This window comes from Prionailurus viverrinus, chromosome A1 (assembly GCF_022837055.1).
Source record: "Prionailurus viverrinus isolate Anna chromosome A1, UM_Priviv_1.0, whole genome shotgun sequence".
Lineage (NCBI taxonomy): Eukaryota > Metazoa > Chordata > Mammalia > Carnivora > Felidae > Prionailurus > Prionailurus viverrinus.
The window spans coordinates 14,719,285-14,746,291 of record NC_062561.1 but is presented as its reverse complement, the minus strand read 5'-3'; the positions used below and the strand labels follow the sequence as shown (position 1 = coordinate 14,746,291).

Below are 27,007 nucleotides of genomic sequence, written 5' to 3'. Positions count from 1 at the left end.
TTTTATTGTTTTTAACAGCTTTTTTTTTTCATTTTAATGTTTATTTTTGAGAGAGAGAGAGACAGAACATGAGCAGGGGAGGGGCAGAGAGAGAGGGAGACCCAGAATCTGAAGCAGGCTCTAGGCTCTGAGTTGTCAGCGCAGAACCCAACGTGGGGCTCAAACCCACGAACCGTGAGATCATGACCTGAGTCGAAATCAGACGCTTAACTGACTGAGCCACTCAGGAGCCCAATCTAACAGCTTTTTAAATGTTGATTTAGTTGTTTTTTTTTTTAATTTTTTTTTTACGTTTATTTATTTTTGAGACAGAGAGAGACAGAGCATGAACGGGGGAGGGTCAGAGAGAGGGAGACACAGAATCTGAAGCAGGCTCCAGGCTCTGAGCTGTCAGCACAGAGCCTGACATGGGACTTGAATTCACGGACCGCGAGATCGTGACCTGAGCCGAAGTCGGACGCTTAACCGACTGAGCCACCCAGGTGCCCCAATGTTGATTTAGTTTTTAAAAATATTTTATTTGCTTATTTATTTTGAGAGAGAGAGAGATAACACAAGTAGGGGAGGGGCGGAGAGAGAGGGACAGAGAGAATCCCAAGCAGACCCCGCACTGTCAGCACAGAGCCCATTGGTGGGGCTCGAACTCACGAACCGTGAGATCATGATGCGAGCCGAAACCAGGAATCGGACGCCTAACTGACCGAGCCACCCAGGTACCCCTAGTTTTATTTTTTAACTGAAGTATAGTTGACACACAGTGTTGCATTCGTTTCAGGTGTGCAGTATCGTGGTTTGACAACCCCATACATTATGCTGCGTTCACAAGTGTGGCCGCCATCTGTCACCATACAACCTATTATAATGCCACTGACCACATTCCCTTTGCTGCACCTTTTATCCCCATGGCTTATTCATTCCATAACTGGAAACCTGTATCTCCCACTCCCCTTCATCCATTTGCCCAGTCCCCCACCCCCTCCTCTCTGACAACCTCTGTTGTCTGTATTTGTGGGTCTGTCTCTGCTTTTTATTTTTTTGTTTATTCATTTAATACGTTTTATTTTTAGGACTTCTGGGCAGTTAGATGCTCCTGGGTTTGGGCAGAATTTTTTTTTTCATTTTTTATTTTGTTTTCATAAGTCAAGGAAGGGGGGTAAATCAGATTATTGTGCACATGTCAAAGAACGAGATCATGAGCTCTGAAACAGTTATTGTCTGCTGCTAAGGTTTCTTCTACTACAGATGCAGAAAAAAGTGTCCTCACGCTTTCTGTCTGATTGTGGCATCCAAGACTGAATGGGGGAATACAGGAGAAAAACATGAAGAGAGAATTTTTGCAGCTCAGAAATAACCTTGTAAATAGTGAAAAGCCTGTTTTACTCCAAAAATACATCTAAAATTTGAGTTAAAAAAATCACGAATCTAATTTTAAAAAGATAATTATGAATGCAAGAAATTATTTCACTTTAGAATTAACTGGTAACATAATCACTGCACAGCATCTCTAACATTGTACAAATATTATAATATATTTAATTATAATCTTATAAATATAGATGGAATGTATCATTTACCAAAAGTAATTTCAGAAACGCTGAAAAGCAGACAGGCAAATGCAGTGAATCTATTTGTATTCATCCCTGCCAGAATTTGTAACTGTTCTTTTTAGAAGTTTAAAATGGATAGGATGCAATGCCTCAAAATCAATAGATTGCTTTAAACAAGCATTTCAGTTTTCTATTGTTTCCTTGAGTCCTTTCATTTCTAGGGAAAATCTGGTTGATTTAAGCGGCACCAACTTAGAATTTGTGATAGGTGAGCCATGCCGGGTAATATCATTTCCATAAAAGAAAGTGAAATCCAAATCCATTCCAAAATTACATTTCATTGAAGGCATCGTTAACTTCTAGGTCAAAATTAATCAAGTGGCATTGATTGCATTTCGTTTAACGTGAGACCTTTATGCATATAAAATTTTCAACTTCATTTTGTTTTAGAAAGTATGCCATACAACTATTCCTTGGTTATATAACAGCCAATAAGATGCAATGCCTGTCTCTTGATTCTGATTTGCTACCAAATCCTTTCACCTTTCTCTGGATGATACTAATTTAGAGAGGGTTTACAGAGCAGCAGTACCCAGTCACAAAATTGTCGATTATGTGAACATTCCCAAGACCACTCTCTTTCCCTGGGATCTAAGCCCAGAGTTTAGAAAGGCCAGTGGTATTTCCATTTCTTTTCTGGGCAAACACAGCTTCTGGGTGTCAGGGGAGTGCTTGCCTCAAATCCCCTCCCCTGTGCTAGCCTAAGACTCCCATCTCCACCCAAGTATGGCTCTTAAAACCAGTGGAAAGGATCTAACTGCATCACCATTTCCTTTCTTAAAAAAATTTTTTTCTAATTTTTTAAATGTTTATTTGTTTTTGAGACAGAGAGACAGAGCACAAGTGTGGGAGGGGCATAAAGAGAGGGAGACACAGAATCTGAAGCAGTCTCCCAGCCCTGAGCTGTCAGCACAGAACCCGATGCGGGGCTCGGACCCACAAACTGTGAGATCATGACTGGAGCCAAAGTCTGATGCTTAACTGACTGAGACTCCTGCATCACCATTTTCTTAAAATAGCCTGTTCACTGTTTTTTATAAATCACAGAGACTAGAATGTGCATAATTTTAATTTCATGCCTTGAAAGCCCAGCTATTGCCCCAAACCAAGTTACCATCATAGGCCTGACTTTCTCACATGAAAGAACGTTAGGGGGAATGTTTTTCCCCCTAAAGTATTAATGTAAAATTTGAAATCACTTCTACTTCAGTTCAATTTCTGCTTTCAATATTCATCTTCCTATGTTATACAGAGATTACAACGTAGTATAAAGTTAAGGTTTGCTCAGTTTTCATGTCATGCTGCTGTTCGTGAGAAAATTGTTAATTTATATTTAAATGACATCAGAGTTTGCACAGGATTTTTATCTCTTTGATGTTTTTCAGTTCTCTTAACTGTCTTCCAACTACAATCAAGACATGATATTATTATTTGTTATGTAACAATATAGTCTGTTTTTTTTAAAAATTTTTTAATGTTTATTTATTTTTGAGAGAGAGAGAGAACAAGTGGGGAAGGGGCAGAGAGAGAGGGAGACTCAGAATCCGAAGCAGGCTCCAGGCTCCGAGCTGTCAGCACAGAGCCTGACGCGGGGCTTGAGCCCACGAGTGAGCCACGAGATCATGACCTGAGCCAAACTTGGATGGATTCTCAACCGACTGAGCCACCCAGGTGCCCCCAGTCTGTTTTTAGAGATGAGGAAGCAGTCAGGGCTGGGGAAACTGCTTGACTCAGAGTGACAGAGTTAACAGTGGCAGCTCAGGGCTGGCACCTGGGGCTTCCTGTGCTGTAGACAATGCAGGCTGGCCATCCTCAATACCTGTTTCTTCACCTCTGTTTATTAAAGATTTGATTTCCAGGAAATAACTAATATTGTACCTGGCTTAACATTGCAGTTTACAACATCATAACACCTTGTAATAGAAGCCTAAGTATTAGTCCCAGGTACCAGCATTCGAGAAGTTAAAATGATTCACTCCAGCTGAGCAACTGATGTATGGTCAGTTGTAGATAGAGACTTTCCTTTGCAAGTCAGTGTTAGAACAAGAATGAGTATCCACTCTAAATCTTCTCTTCATCCCTTACTCATTCTTCTTCTTGGAACTAAAAGAAGCCTAGAGGTGATTTATTAATGTAAGGTGTTCATTTACACATTCAGAAATATCAAGTGCAGATCTGTTGGTGTCAGGCATTTCCTAGGCACTAATGATGCAGAGATGAAAGAAATAGCCTCAATTCTCAAGAAGCATACAGGTCAAGCCCCCTAAATAATTTGTAGATAACATAATTCACATACCTGATGAATTAATATTAATCTACTTAACATAAAGAGTCCAAAAAGGCAATTTGAACCAAAGAGAGAGAGAAAGAGAGAGAGAAACCAGGAGCCTTAATAACACACAAGAAGAATAATGAGCCCCCAGACAATAGTGTGCCGAGACACTGAATGCAGTTATCACTAAGAAATGGGAAAAGTGGTTTTTAGTTGCTTTTTAAAGAAACGAGAATATCTAAGAGTATCGTAAAGAGTGTTTAATATGGGTTGAATCTTTATTCATGTGTGTTTATCTTTGGAACACAGACTTTCATAAAATGTGTAATTTAAAAGTGAAATTCTTTTAAACAAATTCCTTTATCTATACAAGGAAGTTATAACAAAATATCTCTAGAGTAAGAGTATAATATGCGCTAAATTTATCTCAGTAAAAACGGATAAAGTTTAGTTTTGCTTTATATTGTTTTCTTAATATTAAAAGTGTAAGAAAATCACACTCACCTATCTTGAATTTTCATTGCTGCAGTTCTCCTTAAAACTTTAGATTTCAAAATTTTGACCTCTTCCTGGATCACTTAGAAGAACTTTGTGTTTTTTTGTTTGTTTGTCTGTTTACTTGCTTTAGAGATTTTATTCCTATTTAAACGGATGGTCAACTTTTTCTCATAGAATAACACCTACTTAGATTCTCTCTCTGTAGAAGCCATGGCAAACATAATTGAGCCCTCAGTGGGTGCCTCACACCCATCAATTCAAGCATAAGCTTCTGGACTTTCTTGTCCTTCAGAAGTTTATAGTCGAAGGTAGAAATACCCTTGGCGACAACTATTCATTCACTCAATATGCACTGAGAATCCACCATTGACCAGCAATGCTGTGTGCAGGAGATGCAAGGGGGAACATTTGACAGAGGGAAAAGCTGGGTGGCTTAGTAATGACCTTCTACCATGACTGAAGCACCATTCTGTCCTCCCCAGGCTTACAACTTAGTTGTATACGACTCTGGAAATCCTGCAGTTTTCTTATTTATGCTATTCAAATTTTCTTTTTTTACACTTATGTAAAAATATTTTATGCAACATATGCAGATAAGACAGGAATCAAAGCTGGGGAAGCAAAGAGAATTTTAATCAGCTTTCTAGTCCAATATGTCAACTTTTTTTATTTATATCAAACACCTTCAAAGGCAGATTTATAGCTATTATTTTTTTCTTAGCTCAGTCTTGTTCTATAATGTAGATTTCACCTTATACATTCTATGGAAGATCTTTGCTGCTTTGGAGTTCCAAGGGAATTCTTGAAAACAAATACACCAAGAAGATCAAGGGGGCTGATGATTCATCTCTTGTGTTTTTAGAATTTTTTGTTGCATATAAATCTCAGTCCTCTTTCCCTGCACCCATCAATTCCCCCCAGTGCTCGCCCTCAGCAGGTGAATATCTCCAAAGGTGCTTTGCAAAACTTTGAAACATTATGTTGACCCACTGTGTATGGGGGGCAGGTAGCACCCTACATCAGCTGCCTTTATGAACTCCTCAGTGTAAATGCCCCATATTAATTAAATAAACATTTCCTGAACATCTGCTGTGTTCCAGGCATGTATTAAGTCCCAAGGATATGAAGATGATTAAACCACAGTTCTTGTCTTCAGGTTGCTTATATTCTTGCTTTCAAATTGAGATACACACACATGCACACACACACACCAGTAACCACCCCCCCTCCCCCCACACACACACACCACTTACTGTAATTGTGTAGAAAGTGCCATGACAGCCCAGGGAAAGAAAGGGTTAAATCTCATTAAAGGGGTCAGGGAAAACTTCCATGAAAATTTGGAATTACAAATTGGGACTTGAGGATCCTTCCAGGGTAAGAAGGGCCAGGTGGGCCTTCTTATCCTGGAGGTAAGGCACAAAAGCATGAATTTGTATAGCATATTTAAGGATCAGTTGTTACATGACCAATGATAGATTTGAGGAAAGGGTTGGAGAAGAAGATGGTAGCCATGTTGGTTGTGCTCATTCACTGCACATGCCTGAGAGGGCATATTTTTGTTGTAGGTGTTAGACGGTGAAAGAGAATTTAAGGGAAGATCATGATTTGATTTTTCTTTGAATTTTAGAAACAGTGGTGCAGTGGTAGAGAGAGAGGCTACCCATGATGGGCCAAGGACCAAGGAAGGCTCCATGAGGCCACCATAGTCATCCAGGAAAGAAACTGTCAGGCCAAAATTTAAACAGCAACGTTGGGAATGGGTTAGACTTTGAAAAGGGCATGAGCCAGGAATTTAACTGGATATGAGGCCAGAAGAGGGGAGAGGAGTCAGAAATGAGGAGCAGGTTTGAGGGGTGAGGAGAGGAGTGGTAGGAAGTGAGTACATTTCAGACATGTGGAGTGTGAGTTGCTTTGGAAACATCAGTAGGCAATTAGGAATAAGTAACTGTGTTTAAGTCAGATTTGAGCCAACAGTGTATATTTGGGAGACCCTGGCGTATAGTAGTGATTTAAATAATAGAAGTGTAGGATGCCTCTCCCTCTAGCCCAGTGAGAAGTTTGTAGAGTAAGGACGGACACGGAAGCACAGTGACCATCTGCGGTTATCAGAGCACATCAGAAGAGGCAGGAGAACCATGACAGATGGTGACAGAAGTCACAGGGCAGAAAGTTTCAAGATGAAGGGAGAGCCAGAAATATCTGATAAGTTCAGTAACATGGGAACTGAGAGGAGGTCATAGAACTCAGCAGTGAGTCCCACTGGTAAGCTGGGAAAGCTCCATTTCAGCAGGTAAGCCCAGATGGCAGTGGAGTATCCTCTGGGCATGTTGTCCTTGGGCGGGGGGGGGGGGGGGGGGGGGGGGGGGGGGGGGGGAGGGGGCGTCACTGTGGAACTGCCCCAGGGCTGACTCCCAGGCTCAACTTGAAGGGGAGGCTGTCCTGCCATTCCTGGTAGAATGGGGGCAAAGCACCCACATGGGGACCAAAGGGGCAGCAGAGCCCTTCAATCCCAGGACACTCATCCACCCTGATCTAAGGTGCTCTGCATGCCCGATTCCCTCACAATAACCATGGCCTGTCCTGGGACCCCAGTTAACACATTTTCATAATTATAAATCAGAGGTCTCCAGGAGTCCTGTTTTGTTATTGTTGAATTACCCCGAAATCATCTTTGACTCCTTTACCCCCTTCCCTTCTGCATTCCGTTTGTCCCCAGTCTTCCTGGCTCCCCCTTCGCAGTGCTGTTCCAGAACTCCAATTTCTCACAGGCTACAAACACTGCTTGCCAGGTGACTTCTTCCCTGCCTTTGTCCTCTGCCCCTTACATCTGCCCTGCACACTGATGTCAGACTTGTTGCCATTATTTACTGTCTGTCCAAAAACATCTGAACTCCTTATTCTCATATGAAAAACTATCTTGATTTGGTCCCAGTCTTCCTTTCCAGCTCAGTCTCCCACTTTTCCTCTGGACTTGTGCTTTATCTTAAGAACTAATTTAAATTTCTACCAGATAACCCTTGGGCTTTTCCACTTGGTAGCTTTCTTTAGTCCTAGAAGCCTTCTTTTGCTGCTTCAGCTGAAAAGAGGGTGCACACCCAGTTGGCCCAGATGACCTCTGTGAAACGTCCCCTGATTACCTCACTATTTAGGGTCTTCTTCACCCTACAATCCTGTGACATTTGATTTGGTTCCTGGTCTTTAGGTGACATATCATATCACCCTCCTAGGTTGTGAGGTTTCTGAGAGCAGGAGTTCTTTACACAGTCTGTATGCTTCCAAGTTCATGGTAACTACTAGGTAAATTGACCAGATGAGTGAATTGAGAAATACTGGGATCTGTTCAAGTTGCCTAGGTTTCCTGGTGTTCAAGGGACTTTTCATAAATATTAAAAAAATTAATTCATAGAGCCAGGTCCCTTCCTGCATCCCCACAGTTTCTGTGTACCTACAACAAAAATATGCCTTCATGGGCCAGTTCCCATTATTCTCAATAGACAGTCCCTTTGAATTGGACCCATTGATTCCATTTAAGAAGAAAATGTAGACAAATGGAGAAATTCAGAGTTCCACCTCACTTATGAGTTGAGCATCTATGAAGACAGAATTAGGAAAATGCATGTTTCCCTGAGAGTTCCCCCACCCCTACCCCATTTGATAGTTGTCTGTTTTCTCTTGACCTCATTGGACTCCATCTGCTTTTTGTTTCTTTTTTCTTCTTCTTCTAATCCATAATGTGGCAAGCAATGGACAAGGGCCGGGAAAAGAGATTTTAGAGTATCTACAACCTCCTCCATGATCAGGGAATGAGTTAAAGTCTAAAGCAAGCAGTCAGATCTTGCCAACAACATGCCCGAATCACTACCCCCTGAATACATAACCGGACCCCATATGTATGCAGACATGTTCTCTCCTCTCATCACTGCAAGTGTCGCATCATAAATAAATGAACCACCTTACGTGCAGGAAGGAGATTGGGAAAGGACAAGGTAGATTTTCATGTCTAAAAAGTTACCTTGTAATTAGATAGTTTTGCTTGGAGAGTGCTCTGATTTCAGGACCAGTTTGAGACATTTAAACATTTAGCTTCCACATGTGGTCTGAGACTGTTAAGAATGAAACTCCAGGGGTGCCTGGGTGGCTCAGTTGGTTAAGCTTCCGACTTCAGCTCAGGTCATGATCTTGCGGTTCATGAGTTCAAGCCCCGTGTTGGGTTCTGTGCTGACAGCTCAGAGTCTGGATCTTGCTTCGAATTCTGTGCATCCCTCTCTCTCTGTTCCTCCCCCAGTCACACTCTGTCTCACTGTCTCTCTCTCTCAAAAATAAATACAAAATTAAAAAAAAATTTTTTAAAAGAATGAAACTCTAAAGAGAATAAACCCTTTAAGTTTACCAAGGCGTTGCTAAATTAATATACACATGCACCTAGTCACCTGATAGGAGCAATGAACTAGTAACGGTAAGCCAAGTATTCCCAGATTCTAGAGTTTTTTTGTAATGTTCATATTCAAGTACAAGTTTTGGGACACAGAGACCGACAGACAGAGGCAGGCCCATAGTCAGTGTATGGTATATGCCGTGTGGGTGCTGACTGATTGATTATAGAGCCCTGAATTATGGCTCTAGAGGAGGGTCATCTGTCAGAAATGATCAAAGAAAAGGTGAGACCAGATCCTTCATGACGAGTAATGTTCTGTGACCAGTCCATGCTGTTTTGTTCCCGATGGGCTTAGGTGATGGCCCAGTTGGACACAAAGCAGGGACACAAACTAGGGATTTTTAAAGCCAACTCCACAGACTTCATACACAGCTCTTTGGTGTCCAGTTATGTGATTGATCATCATGGGATCTGAAAATAATCCAGCTTAAAGTTTAGCACTTCTCATTCAGGAAGTAACAAGTAGAGCAAGGGATACAGGATTTAAGGGAGATGTACCCCAATAGAATGTACCCCAAGGCAGTGGATCTGATGCGTCCTTCAGTAATTCAGATGTAGTGACTTTCACGTTGAGATAATTGTTAGACCTGCTTGGCCACTCAAAAACAACCATTTTGAGTTGGATTTTTTCCCATTTGGAATACAGACTCCTTTAATCAAGTAATACGTTATTCTGTGAAGCAATGCCATTTGTTACTTGAATTTTAATAAGTTCTATTAAATAGGTGACAAAGCCTTTTTTTTAAATTTTTTAATGTTTACTTATTTTTGAGACAGAGAGAAACAGAGCATGAGTTGGGGAGGGGCAGAGAGAGGGAGACACAGAATCTGAAGCAGGCTCCAGGCTCTGAGCTGTCAGCACAGAGCCCAACGCAGGGCTTCAACCCACCAACTGGAGATCATGACCTGAGCGGAAGTCGAATGCCCAACCGACTGAGCCGCCCAGGCACCCCATACAAAGCCTTTTATATTGGCATTCAGAGACTCCTGGTATTACAGGATAAAAAATAACTGAACTCAACACATGTGTCAGACTTACTTAGAAAATAAAATTATGTATTCCATCAGTGAGTCAACAGTAAGTTGTGTGATACTGTCTGGATGTCAAGAACCACTTTAAGAAGTTGCTAATGCTTTTTCAGTGGCCAAGAGGAAGAGTCTGAATAGAATTCTGACCCTAAGAACACAAGCCGTTCCCAGCTTTCAAGCAGGTTGTGTTCCAAAAATGTCTGGTTGGAAAATGGCTTGTTTGGCACTTGAGCCCTATTTTTCCAGAGAGATGGCAACACAAGTAGAAGCCTTGAGTCCAGTGGCTTTAAATGAAGGAGGCGCCCCAATGGTAGAGAAAGGAACCTAGAATCCTTAGCCCTGCAGACGGGGGACACGAATTCTGGACATGTCCTGAGGTGTCAGGACAGGCCACTCACAGGAAAAGTGTGCAGTTCTTTGCAGAGACAGAAATGAGATCCAGTTTTAGTGCTGCTACCTTCCAGCTGTTCATCTTTGGGCACATCACTTCAGATAAAATAGGAAAAATGATACCAACCTACACTGTGGAACTGATGTCACATAAGATGTTTCATCTGACATGTCCAAATTCTCTGTCCTTCCAAACTTGCTCCCCCTCTTCTGGTCGCAATCCTCTCCAACCGGTTACTACGTCCTATAGTGTTGAACCTCTGAAATCTCTCCGGAATGTTTCCATTTACCTCTACCCCCACTGCACCACCCTTCACCCAGCCACACCATTTCTCGGACCATAGGACACTTAAATGTGCCACACTCCCTCCTGCCTACCCATTCTCCATAGGGATATCCCTAACTGAGCCCATTATTGTTCTCCCCTAATCCGTTCTTGACAAGCAAGAGCTCTGGAGAGCTTTTAAAAATATAAATCTGATCTCCTCGCTCCTGCTTAACATCATGAAGAGTTTATCATTGTCCTTTGGATAAAAATCAAACTCCTTAACATTAACTGTAAAGCCTTGCATTATATGACCCCTACCTATTTAGGTCTTTTCGATGCACTACACTGCTCCCTCCTCCATGCCCAGCCACAAAACACGTGGTTCCCTTGCCTTGGAACACTTTTCCTTCATTGTATCCTACGCTGTTTCACCTGCAAAATGACACTAATACTTGGGTTCGGTTTCATTACCCGTTATTCTCTATGTAGGGTGTAGGGCAACTTTGACGCCATACTTAGGATTTCAGTAGCAACCCTCAAGACAATCATCCTCAAAATACTTTATTGTGATTACCAGTGTAGTTATCTGGCTTCCCTGCAGGCTAGCAGGCTGATGCCTTAGGGAATGTGGTGGTGAAGAGTGCAGATTCTGGATTGTCTTGGTTAGATTTGGGGCTCTGCCCACATATTTGCTGGTGAAGTTGTTTATCGTTTTATGCCTCAGTTTCCTCTTCTGTAAAATAATACTGCCTGCCTCATAGAGTTATTGTAAGCATTAAATGAGCTCATGTATACTATATGCTTATCAATACATATGTAAAAGGTTTAAGTACATTAACGGGTCCATAGAAAATAAGTCTTCATTAAACTGAGATGCACACATAATGGGTACTTACAAATGCAAACATATTGCAATTTTGTTTTGCTTTTTAAAAAGGCTAAGGCAGTCTTCCAGGGAGCCCACTTTGTCTTTTTCTTTATTTTCCATCAGCTTGATAAAATTAGCGAATCAAAAGTAAAATGAAATGTTAATACTCCGTTTGCTTCCCCATTTGTCCTTTTCCCCCAATCTGTGTCGCCTTTTTGCTCTTTTTTCCCCCAGCCTGTGTAGCCTTCAGGTGTGACATAGAGACGTCAAGTGGAAAAGGGGACAAAGAAAATATTATGATCCTAAAATTTGTCTTCCTGTCAACCCCTGAGGGACCTCTTGCCTTCTTCATTGTAGATTCTGCCTCTGCCCGCATTTCCTTAGTTCTTGCCTATTTCAGAGCCCTCCCTAGAGAGGCCGGTGGCTGGAAGTCCGGTGGATAGAGAGGCCTGACCTCATGCTCATTCAACAAAAGCCGGGCTGTTGAATGCAAGCCCATGAAAGCCTTCTTCCCCATGCAAGCCCGTGAAAGCTTTGCTTCTGCTTCATTCTGCACTCCGCCTCCCCCCACCCCCACCAGCCGCCAAATTGTTGTTTAGAAGGAGTCACCAAATACATTTCAAAGGCAAAGCTACACATCAGTGCAGCATGGGTTATGTGACATTTTTTTTAAAGGTCTTTAGAGAAGATGACAAAACAGGGAGCTTCCCACTCTCACGGGCGTGAAGTTTTTGTGCAAACATAGTGAAAAACCAATAAACACTGCACCGAGCCACTGAATTTTGTGAGGGTGTACTTATTACCAGGTACTCACCAGGTTTTAGAAGTTATTGTCATTATGATTTTCGGATGAGTCACCGGGCCACTTGCCCCCGGGAGGCACTCCATTATGATTCAGAGCAAAGTAGGAAAGGGCTCAGGCTTCCGGGAGTTAGTGGTGTCGGGGGGGTGGGGGGTTGCCGTGGCTCTGCCTTGGCATGAGGCTTAATCGACACCTTTGATGTAGCCTAAGACAGAACCCGCACCTCCCACTGCTGCTTGGAAGACGTCAGCCTTACGCAGAAAAGGCATCTGCTGATGAATCCTGCATCTCATTCAGTCTGCTCTGGGAGCAGCCTTTAGCCATCCTTAACTAATCCAACTGCTTCCCAGTTCCGCGGGTGCTCGGCTTAGTGCTGAGAAGGGAGCTCGCCTCTTGCTTTTGCCAGGTTAAACACTAAGCCTGTGTCCATGTTAGAACTCATAGAAGGTAAGTTAAAAGCATTCTTGCTCTCCTTCATGGAAAATGTTTTTGTGCACCCTCAAGAATGTGTGTGTATCTCATTGCAAATTCTACTTCATTGACTGTGGGTGTAAAACATGTGAAAATGTTGTCATGTTTATGGGTAAGATAGTGGCAACCTTCTATATCTTTGTAAAGTCATGTCTCTAAAGGGTTTTAATCAGTTCCTAGAGGTGATGTTACTCAGAGAAGAGAATTGCTTACTTGAGTTCTGTGACTTTGATTGCACTTGGTGATAATGTGGTAGAAAAGTCTTCGGAGTTGGGTAGAATTCCAGTGATTTAAACCTATCATAAAGCAGCTTTTATTTTCGGCAGCAATAAAGACAAACTGTGAGGAGTTCCTCCTGAGTGTCTGTGCCAATTAGTTTGTCCTGGGAAGGCGGGTCCTTCAGAGTTAGTTAGGCCAGAGGGATGTGCAGGGCACAAGTGGATGCAGGAACTTCTAGAAGCTAGTTCTTAACTGTGAAAAGATAGCGATCTCTTTTAACAAGGCACCGGGAATATCACTTGTGAGTTAGGCTAATTTTTACCCCTACTGGGTGGTGCTCGGAAGCTAACCTATAGCATTAAGGATGAATCCCGCTGAAAGCATCTCAGGACCTTAACCACATGTCTAAAATCTGTCAGCACAGTTAAAGGCACCGTTTAATAAGTTCTTCAGGAAAGTTGTCAAAAGTACATTTGTAAGGACTTTTATGTAGTCTGAGCCTGTATTTAACACAGGATTAGCAAACTAGTGAATTTCTGAAGAGGGTCACTGACAGGACTACAGATAAAAAGGTATCTGGAATTTTAGCACATGTCCCTTTATAATTGCTTGCTTCTCCGAGAAGATGATTTGTCATGAAAACATTTTAATGAGCGGTTTTTTTTTCTCCCTGTGAAACTTTGATTCTAGTTAATGGAACCCCTGGTAGTCAGCTGTCTACTCCACGCTCGGGCAAGTCGCCAAGCCCATCGCCCACCAGCCCGGGAAGCCTGCGGAAGCAGAGGGTAAGGAACTAAGCAAGCTCCTTGTTTAAGACCTGCCTGCGCTTCTGCATACAATGGCACAGGTGCCAGCTCCTTAGAGCACTGCTTGTCTCTAAGTAATAACCAGGTGAGGGCAGGAGGTGACCAGTGGCAGGTCCCTTGCAGGGGCTATGGTTTCTCTCAGCTAGAACTCAGGGCTTTTATGTTGTCTGAATTTGTCCGAATCTTAACTCTGACAACAGTAAACAGTTGCTGGTTCTCTTTTTGTCCTGAACGGGCACAGACTTTATTGGCACTGGTTTGTAAGCTTCCTTAGTTGTAATGAGTTTCATTAGACATCATCTCTGACCATCAACCTTCTTTAAGAAGGAAAAGGAAAAGTGCCATTTTGGAGAGGGGGGCTATGGTGGGGGGTTGCTTCATGGCACAGAATGGTGGTCCAGAGCAGGTTAGGGTCCATGGCATGGGGGATAGATGCGTATGACACGTGTATTTATGAATGAAACCCACATCGAGTACCTTCTCTTTTTCATCACTATTTGCCTTTTTTTTTTTTTTTTGGCTTGTGTAATACTGGAGAAATTGACTGAGCTTGGAGACCAAAGTCAAAAAGTTACTGTTACTGGAAAGAGTGTTAGCTTCTTCATGTTCAGGAAGGGGGAAGAACTACTATTCTTACCCCTCACAACCTGCCCTGTCTGTCTTTTCCAGTAATACCAGGGCAGGAATAAAGGGGGTATGAAGGGGAGGACAGGAAGGTGCAGTGGGGGGAAGGGAAGGCCTTTTACTATCCTGATGTCACAAGTGAGGTGGAGAGGAATACATGCTCTTAGGAGGTTTTATGATGGCTTCTTGAACTCAAAGTCTGGGTTCTTAGTTTGGTGTCGTTTATTATGTGCTTTTAAATGAAATCTCTGAGTTCCATAAATTTAAACTGCATCCAACATGGAAGCTTTTCTCTTCAAGCCTCCTGCAAGGTCGCATCCTCCTGCTGCTGTCTAAAAGCAGGAGCGGGGGCGGGGCCTCCCTCAGTCCCGGGTCTCTTTGGCTCCTGGCCCACCACGTGTCAGGGTGTGCTGTGTTTCTCCATGGATCTTCTGGCATCAGGTGTAGCTCCTTTAGGTTACTTGATGAGGCCTGGGCTCTGGCAGCAGCTCCTCTACTAAATGGCTGTGTTATCTTCGATAAGTCTGTTATCCTCTCCGAGTCTCAGTTGGAAAAACAAAACAAAACAAGAAGGAGGTTCCTTCCAGATAGAAAACCCCATAACTCTATTCCATCTGAGTGTTTTCATTATGGGCTTCTTCTTGGCCACAGTCTAATTTGGCGTTTTAAAGTACGGGAATCATTAGTGAACTACTAAAAGAAGAATTGGCCAAATGCATTGAATCCCCTAAGTGTCTGTCGTTGAGTGGAGGAAGGGGTAGTCGGGCGATTCTTGTCTAGTGCATGTTACCCAGCAAGGCCCCCTTCTGTAAGGGCAGCCATGTATAGCTCAGACAGTGCTCTTTCCTAGAACATTCTCTCTTTTGAAGTGTAGACTTTGGAGAGTACACATGGCATAGTAATCCTTCTTCATCCTTTGAACAAATTAAACTCAGATTCAGGATTTAGCTCATGCTGAGTTGTTGAGATTAAATTATAGTCACTGAGAATCCCTGCCACAGATTTGAGCTTCTCTCCCTGGTTGCTTATTGTGGAGACCTCTGTTGAGAGGATATAAAGTGCTTTGCCCGACTGTCCCTTTGTTGGAAGAACGAGGCTAGAATTTGCGTCCTCTGCCCTCTGTATTCTCTGTGTCATTATGACTTTGTCCAAATGAGGCAGAAAATGTCTAGCCAGTGTCGAGTGGCTGTGTGGCCAATGGCTTCTATAATTAACATTGCCAGCACTTTGGGAAATTACTATAAGGGGTGATTCTCTTATAGATTCTTCATTGTGTCATTTAAACTACCAATGTAGGCATCTACTTGAGAGGGAAAAATAATCCCATTTGTTTCAGGGAGACAAAGGGTTTATCGTCATCTGAAAACATTTATTAAGCACATGTTGTAAGCAGAGCACTGGATAATCCAGAGATGGTTCACTTTCCAGGCTTTTAAATTTATGCCATAAATGAACATCCTCCATCCATGTACCATGTCAGTGCATGGAGACATTCCCAGCTGCTTTAGCGAGAGAAGCTTTCATCTTGGTGTGGAGGCAACTGCATCAAATAACCCCTCCCAGTTAAAATGGGCCTAGAATATCCCTCAAAACTGATCCTGTTTCAAATTTGGTTAATGTTCTTCTCAAATGGTTGGCTATACTCCTATGCAGGAAATACTGAAATAAGTGAAAGATGGCAAGTGCTAAAAGAAGATACTTCAAAGAATAAATTAACTCTTTTTATTGCAAATTGGAAAACAGTAGCTACTTCTATTTTTCCTTCTGTGTTGCCTAGCAACATGGCCAGGAAAATGAGTTAGCTGTGCCCCCTAACACACACACACACACACACACACACACACACACACACACACACACTCACACTGCCTACCTCAATTTATAAAAACAGGAACATATTTTTTTTATTTTTAAAGGAATATTGAGACGTTTGACAATTAAGAAAAATCTATTTTATTTATGTTAATTATGATGATTTAATCAACATTTCCCCTTCCTTTAGAATTATATTTTTCTGTTACATCTTTTGGTATTTTGCAATAGTCATATACAGTAAGAGTCTGCATGCCAGATATTTTCTTCATAAAAGCATTGGTGGCGATGTACCAAAAAACCTCCCTATTTTTCCAAAATACTGTTATTCAAATTGCTGTCTAAAAGCTGTTAACTGGTCACAGAAGCAGATCTAAGAGGATCTTTTCCATCCATGAACTTTTCTTGGTCTTGTTTCTTAATACATCAGGAAGAAATGTGTTGTGTTGTGTGGGTTGAATGAAGCTCCCCATTCTACTCCCACATGGCTGACTTGTGTAGATTATCTGATCAGTCAGATGATGTGAGGAGTGGGTGGTACAAAATAGAAAAGGAGCCAGGATTCTAGACAGTCTGCAGATCTGAGCTGGTTGCCTGGGTACCAACTGAGAGATCTCCTAGCAGAAAGGGGTGGAGGGAGGAAGAAAGGAGTTGATTGGTGAGTGGTTGGAGACCGCAAGAGCATTGGGAAGGCAATGGGAGGTCAAGCTTGCATTTTTTTCTGTCTTCCAAGTATAAAATTTTGAAAAGGCAATTTTTATTGGGTTTATGCAATTTGCAAATGCAACACTTGGGTTGCTGCTTTGGGACCAGAATTTGCTGATTGCCATCTGGGGTTCCTAACAAATTATTTTGTGAGGTAAGCACGTTCCTCTTCTACCCAGAATGGGAAGGAAATGTTTAAGGAAGAATGGCCTAGACACATAGTTAGCGGAGTTGGCATTGACAGACCCCAGGGGCTATATATAAAATTCACTGACACAGAAGGCAATAGCTCAGAAGCAGATCAAGCCAATAAGGCAAATAAGCACCATTTTTGTCTGTTTAAATGGCTTCTCAGTTATTATCTTTCCTCTTATCCAAATTTGGTGAGTCTAAAAGGTCTGATGATGTTAGAAACCAAGGATGCTCATTCAGTGTTGCTCCCTTCCTAAGAGAGCCACATGGCACCCAAGAAAGCCAAGTAAACAAATCTATACCGCCCTTCATCTTACAGGACCTGTATCGCCCCCTCTCTTCGGATGATTTGGATTCAGTAGGAGACTCAGTGTAAAAGAATCAATGGAGCATTGTATATGGTTTGTGATTGGGTGAAGGTGTTTCACATTTCCTAAGAAAAGTCTAACAGCAAAATAAACAAAAGGGTTTTGCATACCTTGAAATTATGAACTCAATTCCTCTGAAAGTAAAAATGCAGGCATTTTATATTCATGATCTTAATCCTTGAAGAAGATTTATATACCTAAGGTTTTTGTGCAAGGCCTGGGTTTAGATGAATTTCATATATGACCCGATATTGAGTATAAGAACAGGCTAATGATATAGCGATATAGGGTCATTAATTTCTGCAGATACAGTTTTCATTTAACCATAAGTAGACATATAGATACAATTTTCCTGTACTGTTGGTCAAGCAAATTAAAATGGCACTAGCAGACATTTTTTTCTTCTTTTTTAAAATTTGGATTGCTGATTTTTTAAAGATGCTTCTACTGCAAAGTAATAAAAATACTCAGGTAGATTTTTTTTCTCCCTGCACAATAGACAAAGCTACTTATTTTGTGGGTTAATATGTCTAAGGAAAAACACTCATGCCGAGGACACTCCTCATGAAGATTCCAACGATAAGCTTTAGGAACTTTCCTAGCTTTTGTTGTCAACTAAATTTTTTTAAACTTCCCTTTCATTAGAAACAGCATAAATGTGCCCTGAACGATATACCAACACGAAGAACTTGTTCGATGGCATTGCTATAAATGACATAATTCCTCCCTACAACCGTATATGTAATTTTTCAAATGTTGAAAAGGCTGAAGCTAGAAAGCTTTTTTTTTTTTTTTTTTAACACACTGACCCAAAAAAATTGGGTCTGGATTTTTTTCTAAGAAGAATCCATTTGAAAAGCAAAATTCTCTTAAATGGTGCTGTTTAAACCAGGCCCCCCCAAAGTCCAAAACTCCATTCAGATAAATCCTGGCTCTCACTGATGTTTTGGAAATTTTCGTATGCAAAACTCCTTTTGTATTAAACCAAGTAAGTCTGTGATTATAACCCACTGTTTAACATTAACCTACTAATTCTGCTCTTCTGGTCCTCTGTTTTAAAAATCATAGTCAGCTTTGCTTAAACATAAAATAATTATTTTCAAATCTGAATGTTAAAAATTAATTTAATGTGTATGGTCTATTGTATGTAAGCCATACCCTAGTGATCATTTAGTTTTACTAGTTCAAACACTAACAATTTAAGACTTGTGAAGCATGGTTTTGATATTGTACAGGCTTGACATATCTCAGTAGGTGATAAATTAAAAATGTATGATGCCATTTGGAGGCCTTTCCTTGCATTTTTTTTTCAAATTTTACTTGAAAACTGAATTTAAAAACAAAGTGTTTGATTCAAGATGGAGAGAAATTCAGTTGTCATATACTGTTTTAAATGTTATCAATTTATCTCCTTGATAAATTGCTCAACTATCAAATTTTACCATCTGGTTTATAGTTACATATGTTACCATCTCACTTTCCAAGTGAATAAAATATTTCAACCAAAAGAAGGTGAAAAAAAAGAGTCCAGGCAATCTAACGGCATCTGAAAACGTAGCCTTATAATAATTAGTGCCTCATTATCCTGTCTGTTGGAGAGAAAGACACTTCTCTGGCAGGTTATTCGAACCGCAGACTGAATCATTCCATCTTGAAAGAACAGTTCATAATAATACCTGTTCCAGACTTCAGGTTTTAAAACTGTTTCCAATAGAAATGAACAGAGACTCCTGCTGAGATCAAAAGGCTGCTTTGTTTTAGCTGAAACAGTAAACATCTGTGAAGTTGCCTATGCTGGTGTCTGTTCTAGTTATGTCTTTGTAAAATGCATTACTTAATACAGTTGAGTCCATAAAAGATTAGTATGTATTTGACTGAACTGTCAAAAATGCAAAGAAAGCAGTGGAACAGTTAACTTAAATCTGGCGGGGTCAGATGGTCCAGAACAAAAATAAATTCCAAAAATTTCAGCTTCCCTGCACTGTCAATCTTAGGGACAAGTGCTGCTTAGCAAGGTCCAATAAATGCTATTTGTTCTGGATAAGTGGCAGATATTGCCAATTGATATGAAGCCCATGGCTTTGTTTAGACATGGCTAAAAGAAACTGTACTTGTACTAATTGCCGATAGATATCATGGCCAGCTTTCCATTCAGGCAGTTCCAAAGGAAATGCAGTTCCACAGCATTTAATCTTTTGAACATATGACTTTTATTAAAGGACTGTTCAGAGGCAATATATATCATTTACTTTTTGAAACTAAAGTCCCTCAGAGATTGAAACAACACACCATTTATAGACTTTGAGATCTCTTTCTATGCAGAGCGTAATTCCATTATACTAAAGGAGAAATTAAAAAAAAATTCTTAGCGACAAACCAGAAGTTTTCAGTTCACCAGTGGACTCAAACTGATGATTTATAGGCACTTAAGATTTACTTACGCACAGAATTCTTTTTAAAAAATTAGGCACTGAACTTTAAAATTATTCTGAGCAGGAGAGAGCTCGAGCAAAAGCCATGCATTTGTGTTCTTATGGTCAACCTTAAGTGTGCCATGAAGACATTGTGCTCTAGTTAAAATTTTGACACTTCTTCATTTGCACGCACTTGTTTTTCTTAGACATCGTAGAAAAAGATAGGATAAGTATTTCCTCTGCTTTCAGCATTTTAGAAATGCAAAACAATAATAGATCAAGTGTGAAGTTCAGTGTGAACTCAAAAGACTGGTTCTGAAAACCATGTGGTGGTTTATTTCTTCTTGGTCTTGCTTTCATCAGTCAAGTGGGGGAAAAAATCCACAATGTTTCTATACCATCCATAGGCTTTTAAGATGGTGTCAGGTCCACTCATCTGTACACATCCCGGGTATATCCTAAAATCATTGGAACCAACATTTATGTACTATATGTATTCCCTACATTAGCCAGCAGGGCTATTAGGTTACATCCACTGCAAATCTATACTTTATTGGGCTTTTTTTTTCCTTTCCCCATTTAAAAGCAATGAAGTCTAAATGCTAAATTTCTTGATGAAAATAGAAAATAATATTCTTGAAAAATAATCCCATGCATTTGAGCTATTAGACTACTAAATTTTTCCTGTGTGGCCATATATCTATACAGGTGTGTGGGTGTCTATGTAAATTTTTCAGGGCTCTGTGTGTATATGGGTGTGCTTATATACGTGTTTGTGTGTGTTTATAGACCATAAATAGTAAAACATGGTGTTTGTGACACAGCCTTATACGTTACTGGCTCTTGTGGAACTGTATATGGATCTTGTAAAACCTAAATGCCACAAATTGTTAAACGTGGCATAGTAGTTGGGGCATTTTTCAAAAGCAGTATGCTGAACTAGTAAGGCAAAATGGTTCCTAATAGATGTAATGATTTATTTAACAAACAAACAAAAAATTGGAATCCAGATACACAAAAAATGTGGCATTGAAACAAATCCAAAGTTGTGTTAATTTTTAAATATAAGCACACATCAATGTTTGTTTCGTTATGTCTTGATATTCAGTTATTAAAATGAGTAAATACTGTCACTGATGTTTTCTCTAATGTATGCATTGATGACATGTATTGATTGTCAATCAATATTCACTAAGAATGAAACATTGATTTATAGAGTTGTGAGTAGTTGAGTGTTAATATTGAAACATAAATATAAAATAATCCAAACTGTGTTTGAGTTGAAGTAGGTTGGTAACAAAGCCAGATAACCTGTAAGGCAATTTTGTATGTTCTCTCAAAACACTATTCTGAACTGTTGACGTATTTTCAGTAGTAACCTTCCTATACTTGCTATGTGTGTGTATATATCTGTATAAATATATACACACTTGAAAATGTTAATCAAACGGATTTACTATATATGCATACATTTGCCCATTTATACATATTTGCATTAGTTTTGCTAGCATCTCTAATTGTGCATGTGAGTGAGAACTGTATTTGTTTGAGATAGCCCACAAGAGTGTAGTGTAAAAATTAGAAATATATTGAATTCAATATACCGATTGCCTGATGCAGTTTGTTATACTGTCAGCTGAAAAATATTTGTAATTTTGTGCCTGTAACGCATGTGGAAAAGATAGGAAATCTGAGGCCCTAGCTGTAATTTTTAAGAGTGCATGATATATAGTGTCTTTAAAATGTGGTTCATTTTAGTAAGGATGATGGATAAATGGTGCATGTAATACATGGGTGTTTGTATTATATATGGCCACAAAAAGGTTTTGAAGCCAGGATAGCAGGCATCTGAAAGGTCACAGGCAAAGAAGTATGAAAGCTAATTTTCCTGTGGTGTGTATTTTTTATGTTATATTCATCAACAAACAAGGAATTGACTTATTTGTCCTAAGGACTTTTTACTTCAAAATACACTATGAATGTTGTACATTTGGATGAAATTTTTACAAAGAGGGTGACCTAGTTTCTGTATACAGTTTGAGTGGCTTGGATGTATATTCTCTTAAAAAGAGCATTTGGTGTCAAAATGTTTTAAAAATCCATCAGTTGAGGCCATCGTAGAGTTTTATAGTGCTAAATGATGAGATGTTTCATTGAACTACCCAGTTTTCAAAGTTCCATCACCTTGTGTTGTGGTTTCATTGTAAAGTGTTATAGCTTGTATTCCGCACTGGACCATGTTATTCCCCTCAAAGTTAACTTTGTGACACTTACCACCTTAGAATAACTATGTAATAAACAGGAAAAACCACCTACGTTGTTCAGTGAGTTTCTTTCAGAAAACTTATAAGTAGACACTGAAATGGAAATGACTTTGAGGGGTAATCTTTACCTTTGTAATTGTGTGTATGGCATTCTTGTGATGTAATTAGCACCAGCAAAGTGATACTTGAGATACTGCAGAATGGCATCCCATGACATCTAAAGTATAAAATATTGGCAATAACAAACAACAAAATGAGAAGACTATGTGATGAAGAATTCGGGTTCAGATGGTTATATTAAAATCATTAATATACTTTTTTCTCAGGGTTGTCTTAAGGGTGAATTTGTCAGACCAATGGCCGACTGATTGAAAAAAGAATTGGCTTGCATTTTTTTAGACATACTAACTGTCTCCTGGGTTTGAATGCATTTTTTGCAAGGTCATCGAATTGTAGGGTGGGGGAAATGATCATGTAGATATATGTACATGGGTGTGTAAACAAGTTTTTTAAAATCACCGAATAAATAAATATATAAAATAAGTAAATATATGATAAAATAAATAGTGATGATAATAAAATGCTTGCTTACCCAGCATCAGTCTAGAATAAAAATCCATACTTTATTTAATGCATAATGTGGGGTAAGGGAGAATAGAAAACTCTACTGGCTTAGTTAGAAAAATATTTTACAGTAAAATTATTATGGAAGTCCAAAATTCTAGTTTTAAATCTAACATTTTTAGTAGGTTCTTTTTAGCCTTAAAATTGTAGTTTACTTTAGTTGGTTCTCTTTATTTGTCCCATGATAACCTGAATGTAACCAGTGCCCAAAGCAATAATGGTACAACTGGAAGAAATGTTTACAAATTTATAAATTCCAAATTGTATTTATGCTTTCTTAATATAGCAGAGTTTAAAATAAAGTATAGTAGGTGCCTGGAAGAGTAGTGAGCTCCCTTCATCACAGACTAGGAATTTCATTTGGGGAGTAAATCATGGGGGAAATTATCTTATTGAGAGGTGATAAACTAGATGACTTTCTGGTCCCCTTTCCAAACTATGATTTCATGAAGAATAACTCCTCAGAGGAGACATTGTGTCCCCCTTCCCCAAAACAACAGTCTCTTCAAGACAAATGGTTCAGATTTTAAATTGATACATCTTGGCCTGACTCTTGAGGCAAGAAAGCTGCCTGATCAAACAAAATTGCAGCTAAATACATTTATTTTTGAATGTTTGGCTCACATGGGTGGCTTCAGTATCATAGATTTAATCCCAGTATTCCCATTTTCATTTTTTGTTCCTCTGAGTAAACCAATTTCATGAATAATGGGTCTTCAGTCTTTTAAAAACTGTGACCGAATCTTTATGATAACATTTTACATTTTTCAATATTGATTCTTGTTACACACACGATTACTTGTCATAAACTGTATTTAGGCTAACATGTTATGAAGAATGCAGACAGAGGAATTTGAAACAAAGGAATTCCCTTTCTCTTGTTTCACATAATAACACCTTACTAGTTATTACGGATCGATGTCACCAACTTGTTCTATACGCACTCGGAGAGCAAATGAATGTATGGTTTGTCTATACTCATATAGAATCCTTGGGTTTTAAGCTTTCTACACGAAGAGTATGATTTAATTTTTTTTTTTTTTTTTATTAAAGGAGGTCATCTTTACAGATTCTGTAGACTTCAAGTCAAGATCACCAAGACAGTAGTTTGAGTTTGGTAACTATTTATTGGTTGCATTTTCTTTATAAAGTTGATCCACTTGATTTTCAAATTCTTTTTTTTTTTTACAGTTTTTCAAATCAATATTAACAAAGTAATAATTGTATGCCAAGACAGAATGTGGAGTGGAAGTAATACAATTATCCAATCAAAGCTAAAGTTATCTGGTGAGATTTTTCTACCTTGAATAGATCAGTTGCATCAATTGGATATTTTTGAAAACTTTATTCAGTGTAGTCCTCAGGTGAGTGACACCATTAATACAAATGGCAGGGGTAACTAGTACCATTATATTTAAAATGAAATGTTTTTAACTACATAGTCATCAGATACATCTTGGTAAAATGTGGTTAGAGCTGTTATGTCAGCTTTCTCACTTCAAAAAGTGTGATATGTTCTCCATCTGTTATATGATCCCAAGCTGAAAAGCTACACTTCGGATGTGTTCTTACTTAGGGCACCTTTTATGAAGGTGTGCCATAAAAGCATCCAGGTGCCAGCAACCTGCCCACCTGGTTTCCATTAAATCAGCTTGGAGGTGATAACATTTCAAATGTCACAATGTCTCTTAGAGCAGCTAATTGCATTAAATTCTAAAATAACTGTATGTTCTGTACTATGCACCCAGATGTCTTAGAACTAGCAAACTAAAGCAAACATAAAATCTTATCATTATGTGTACTATAAAATGGTTTATCTGTCCAGAAAAGCCAAATAACTAAACTGATTTCACTTGTAAGCATGCAAAAATATAAGTGGGCTTTTCGGCTTCTGTCGGTCACAAATAAAGCTGGTTAATCTCATTGGGTTAATTCTAAAGAGCAAAAATTTACACATTTTCCCTTTACTATTTTCAAAATCCTTCAATCAGACTTATGGGCAGTAATCAAAATGTTCCAACACTGTCTAAATTAGTATATTTAGGATTAGTAACTAGCATACACAAAGAGCCATGTTTATTATTGAATCACTTCAACTAGGAGAGAGGACAAAAAACATTAGGTGACAAAACCAGAATCCAAAAAATAACAGTCTGCAAGCATATCTATGTAATAAATATAACATTTAACATGAATAAATAGGAAGTCTTACACTTGATCCAAAACACCAACCTCTCAAATACAGACTAGGGAGATCTGACATATCTGTGAGCTCAGTGTCAGGCTAAAAAACCTATGGTGCTGGGGTGCCTGGGTGGCGCAGTCGGTTAGGCGTCCGACTTCAGCCAGGTCACGATCTCGCGGTCCGTGAGTTCGAGCCCCGCGCCGGGCTCTGGGCTGATGGCTCGGAGCCTGGAGCCTGTTTCCGATTCTGTGTCTTCCTCTCTCTCTGCCCCTCCCCCGTTCATGCTCTGTCTCTCTCTGTCCCAAAAATAAATAAACGTTGAAAAAAAAAAATTTAAAAAAAAAAAGCTATGGTGCTATCAATAAGCCGATGTGATCTTACCGTGCATTAATATTCTGTTCACAAGGAAGAAAGCTCTATCCTCTGCTCTGGGCTGGTCAGGTACACCTAGAATATTACATTTGTTTTAACACTAGCATTAACAAGAGTTATTGAGAACTGGAGTGTATCCATAGGAAGGTATAGAGGTTATGGAGCTCTGTCACATGATGAACAATAAAAAAAAAAAAAAAAACTCTGGGAATATCCAAATTGAAGGGGTGCAGTAACTATTTCCAACTTCCGGAAGCACTGTCATATGAAAAATGGATTAGACCTGTAATGGGTAGCTCCAGAGGTGAGAGCTAAGACCAATAAAGGAAAATGTAGAAGGACATCATTTCAACATACGGAAGAACTTTCTTGGCCTCATATGAACAATTAAGGGGCTACCTCAAGGAATAATGTGTTCACTGGCAGAGGTGTTTGGACAGAGGCCATTTTACCACATGGCTGGGATTTTTATAGTGGGAATTTGGTCTTTGAATAGAAGTAGGGTGGAATAGGTAATATTTAAGGCTTACTCCAATCCCTGAAATTCTTTTAATCTATGAATAATCATTGTCTTAGAGAAGGGTATAATGTTAACTATCTTACTTCTTTGGGAAAAAAGAAGTGATAACCCCATTAGAAATCTAATACTCTGAATCTTTTACTCTGAGCATAAAATAAAATGAGAACATTCCTCTTGGAGTTCTATTTGTAATTAAGTAAATTTTTCCTCTTAAAAAGTGCTGTTACCCTCAGCATGAAATTTGAAATTACCTTGGGTACATTTTCAAACCTGAAGTTGAAAATAAGCAATTCTAAACGTAAGCAAACTTGTGTTAACTCTACCTTTTTTTTTTTTTTTCCAAACCAGAGCCTAAAATCCTTGAGGGGTTTTTGTCCATAAGGCAGAGAAAACACAGCTGGCGTTGTGGCAAGCATTCAGGGCATCAGACGTTTGGCTGAACTGTTAAAAATGCAATTAGTTAGTTGATAAGGCATTTAAGTGAATAATATCCAGCAAGTTTATAGCACATTACAGTTTAAAAGATGTTTTCATATACTTTGGGTCAGAGTTCTTTTTTGTTTTTTTAATGTTGATTTATTATTTTTGAGACAGAGTGTGAGGAGGGGAGGGGCAGAGAAAGAGGGAAACAGAATCCAAAGCAGGTTCCAGGCTCTAAGCTGCCAGCACAGATCCTGACATGGGGCTGGAACTCATGGACCTCGAGATCTGAGCCGAAGTCGGACGCTTAACCGACTGAGCCATCCAGGTGCCCCTGGGTCAGGGTTCTGTTTTGAGTATCTGATATTATTAAAAGAACAAGCTTTTGGAATTGAGTGCATAACTGTGGACATCTTTGCTAGGAAACATGCTACTAGTCTATTAATTCGAGTGCTTGATGAAAGAATGTGTCTTTGTATTCTAAAATTTAAAACACCATATGACAAGACAGCACCTGCCACCCCAAACTGCAATGTGTCTACATTATTAAACACCACTTGTGATGCTGCTGGAAGAAATTCAAGGATCAGAAAGCCCAGAAGAGAAGGTCTACATTTTAGACATTTACTTACTGCTTTTCTGCTTGGAACAACATTACGTCTACAGCAAATGCAATGACACAAGGGATAAAAGACCTCACTTTGTGGAAAACACACACCTTCCTCTCAAATGTGGTAATGTTAATGTTTATTTTCTCCAGACATCGACATCTAAATCTGCCTTGTTTAAGCCTTGTATTCCAATATTACAAATACAAGGTTTTCACACACAGACTTCGG

The 27,007-nt window shown here is 39.6% G+C and overlaps 1 protein-coding gene across 3 annotated transcripts in view; it reads left to right on the top strand.

Moving 5' to 3' along the window:
* DCLK1 (doublecortin like kinase 1) overlaps positions 1 to 27,007 on the top strand; it is a 352,049-nt gene that overhangs the window by 257,279 nt on the left and 67,763 nt on the right. For 2 of the 3 annotated variants that reach the window (XM_047860719.1, XM_047860734.1), the window contains exon 6: positions 13,553 to 13,647. In XM_047860719.1, the coding sequence (XP_047716675.1) occupies positions 13,553 to 13,647 (95 nt within the window). Of the gene's footprint in view, positions 1 to 13,552; positions 13,648 to 17,320; positions 22,096 to 27,007 lie in introns of those variants that run through there. The other variant, XM_047860727.1, reaches the window with a different exon arrangement.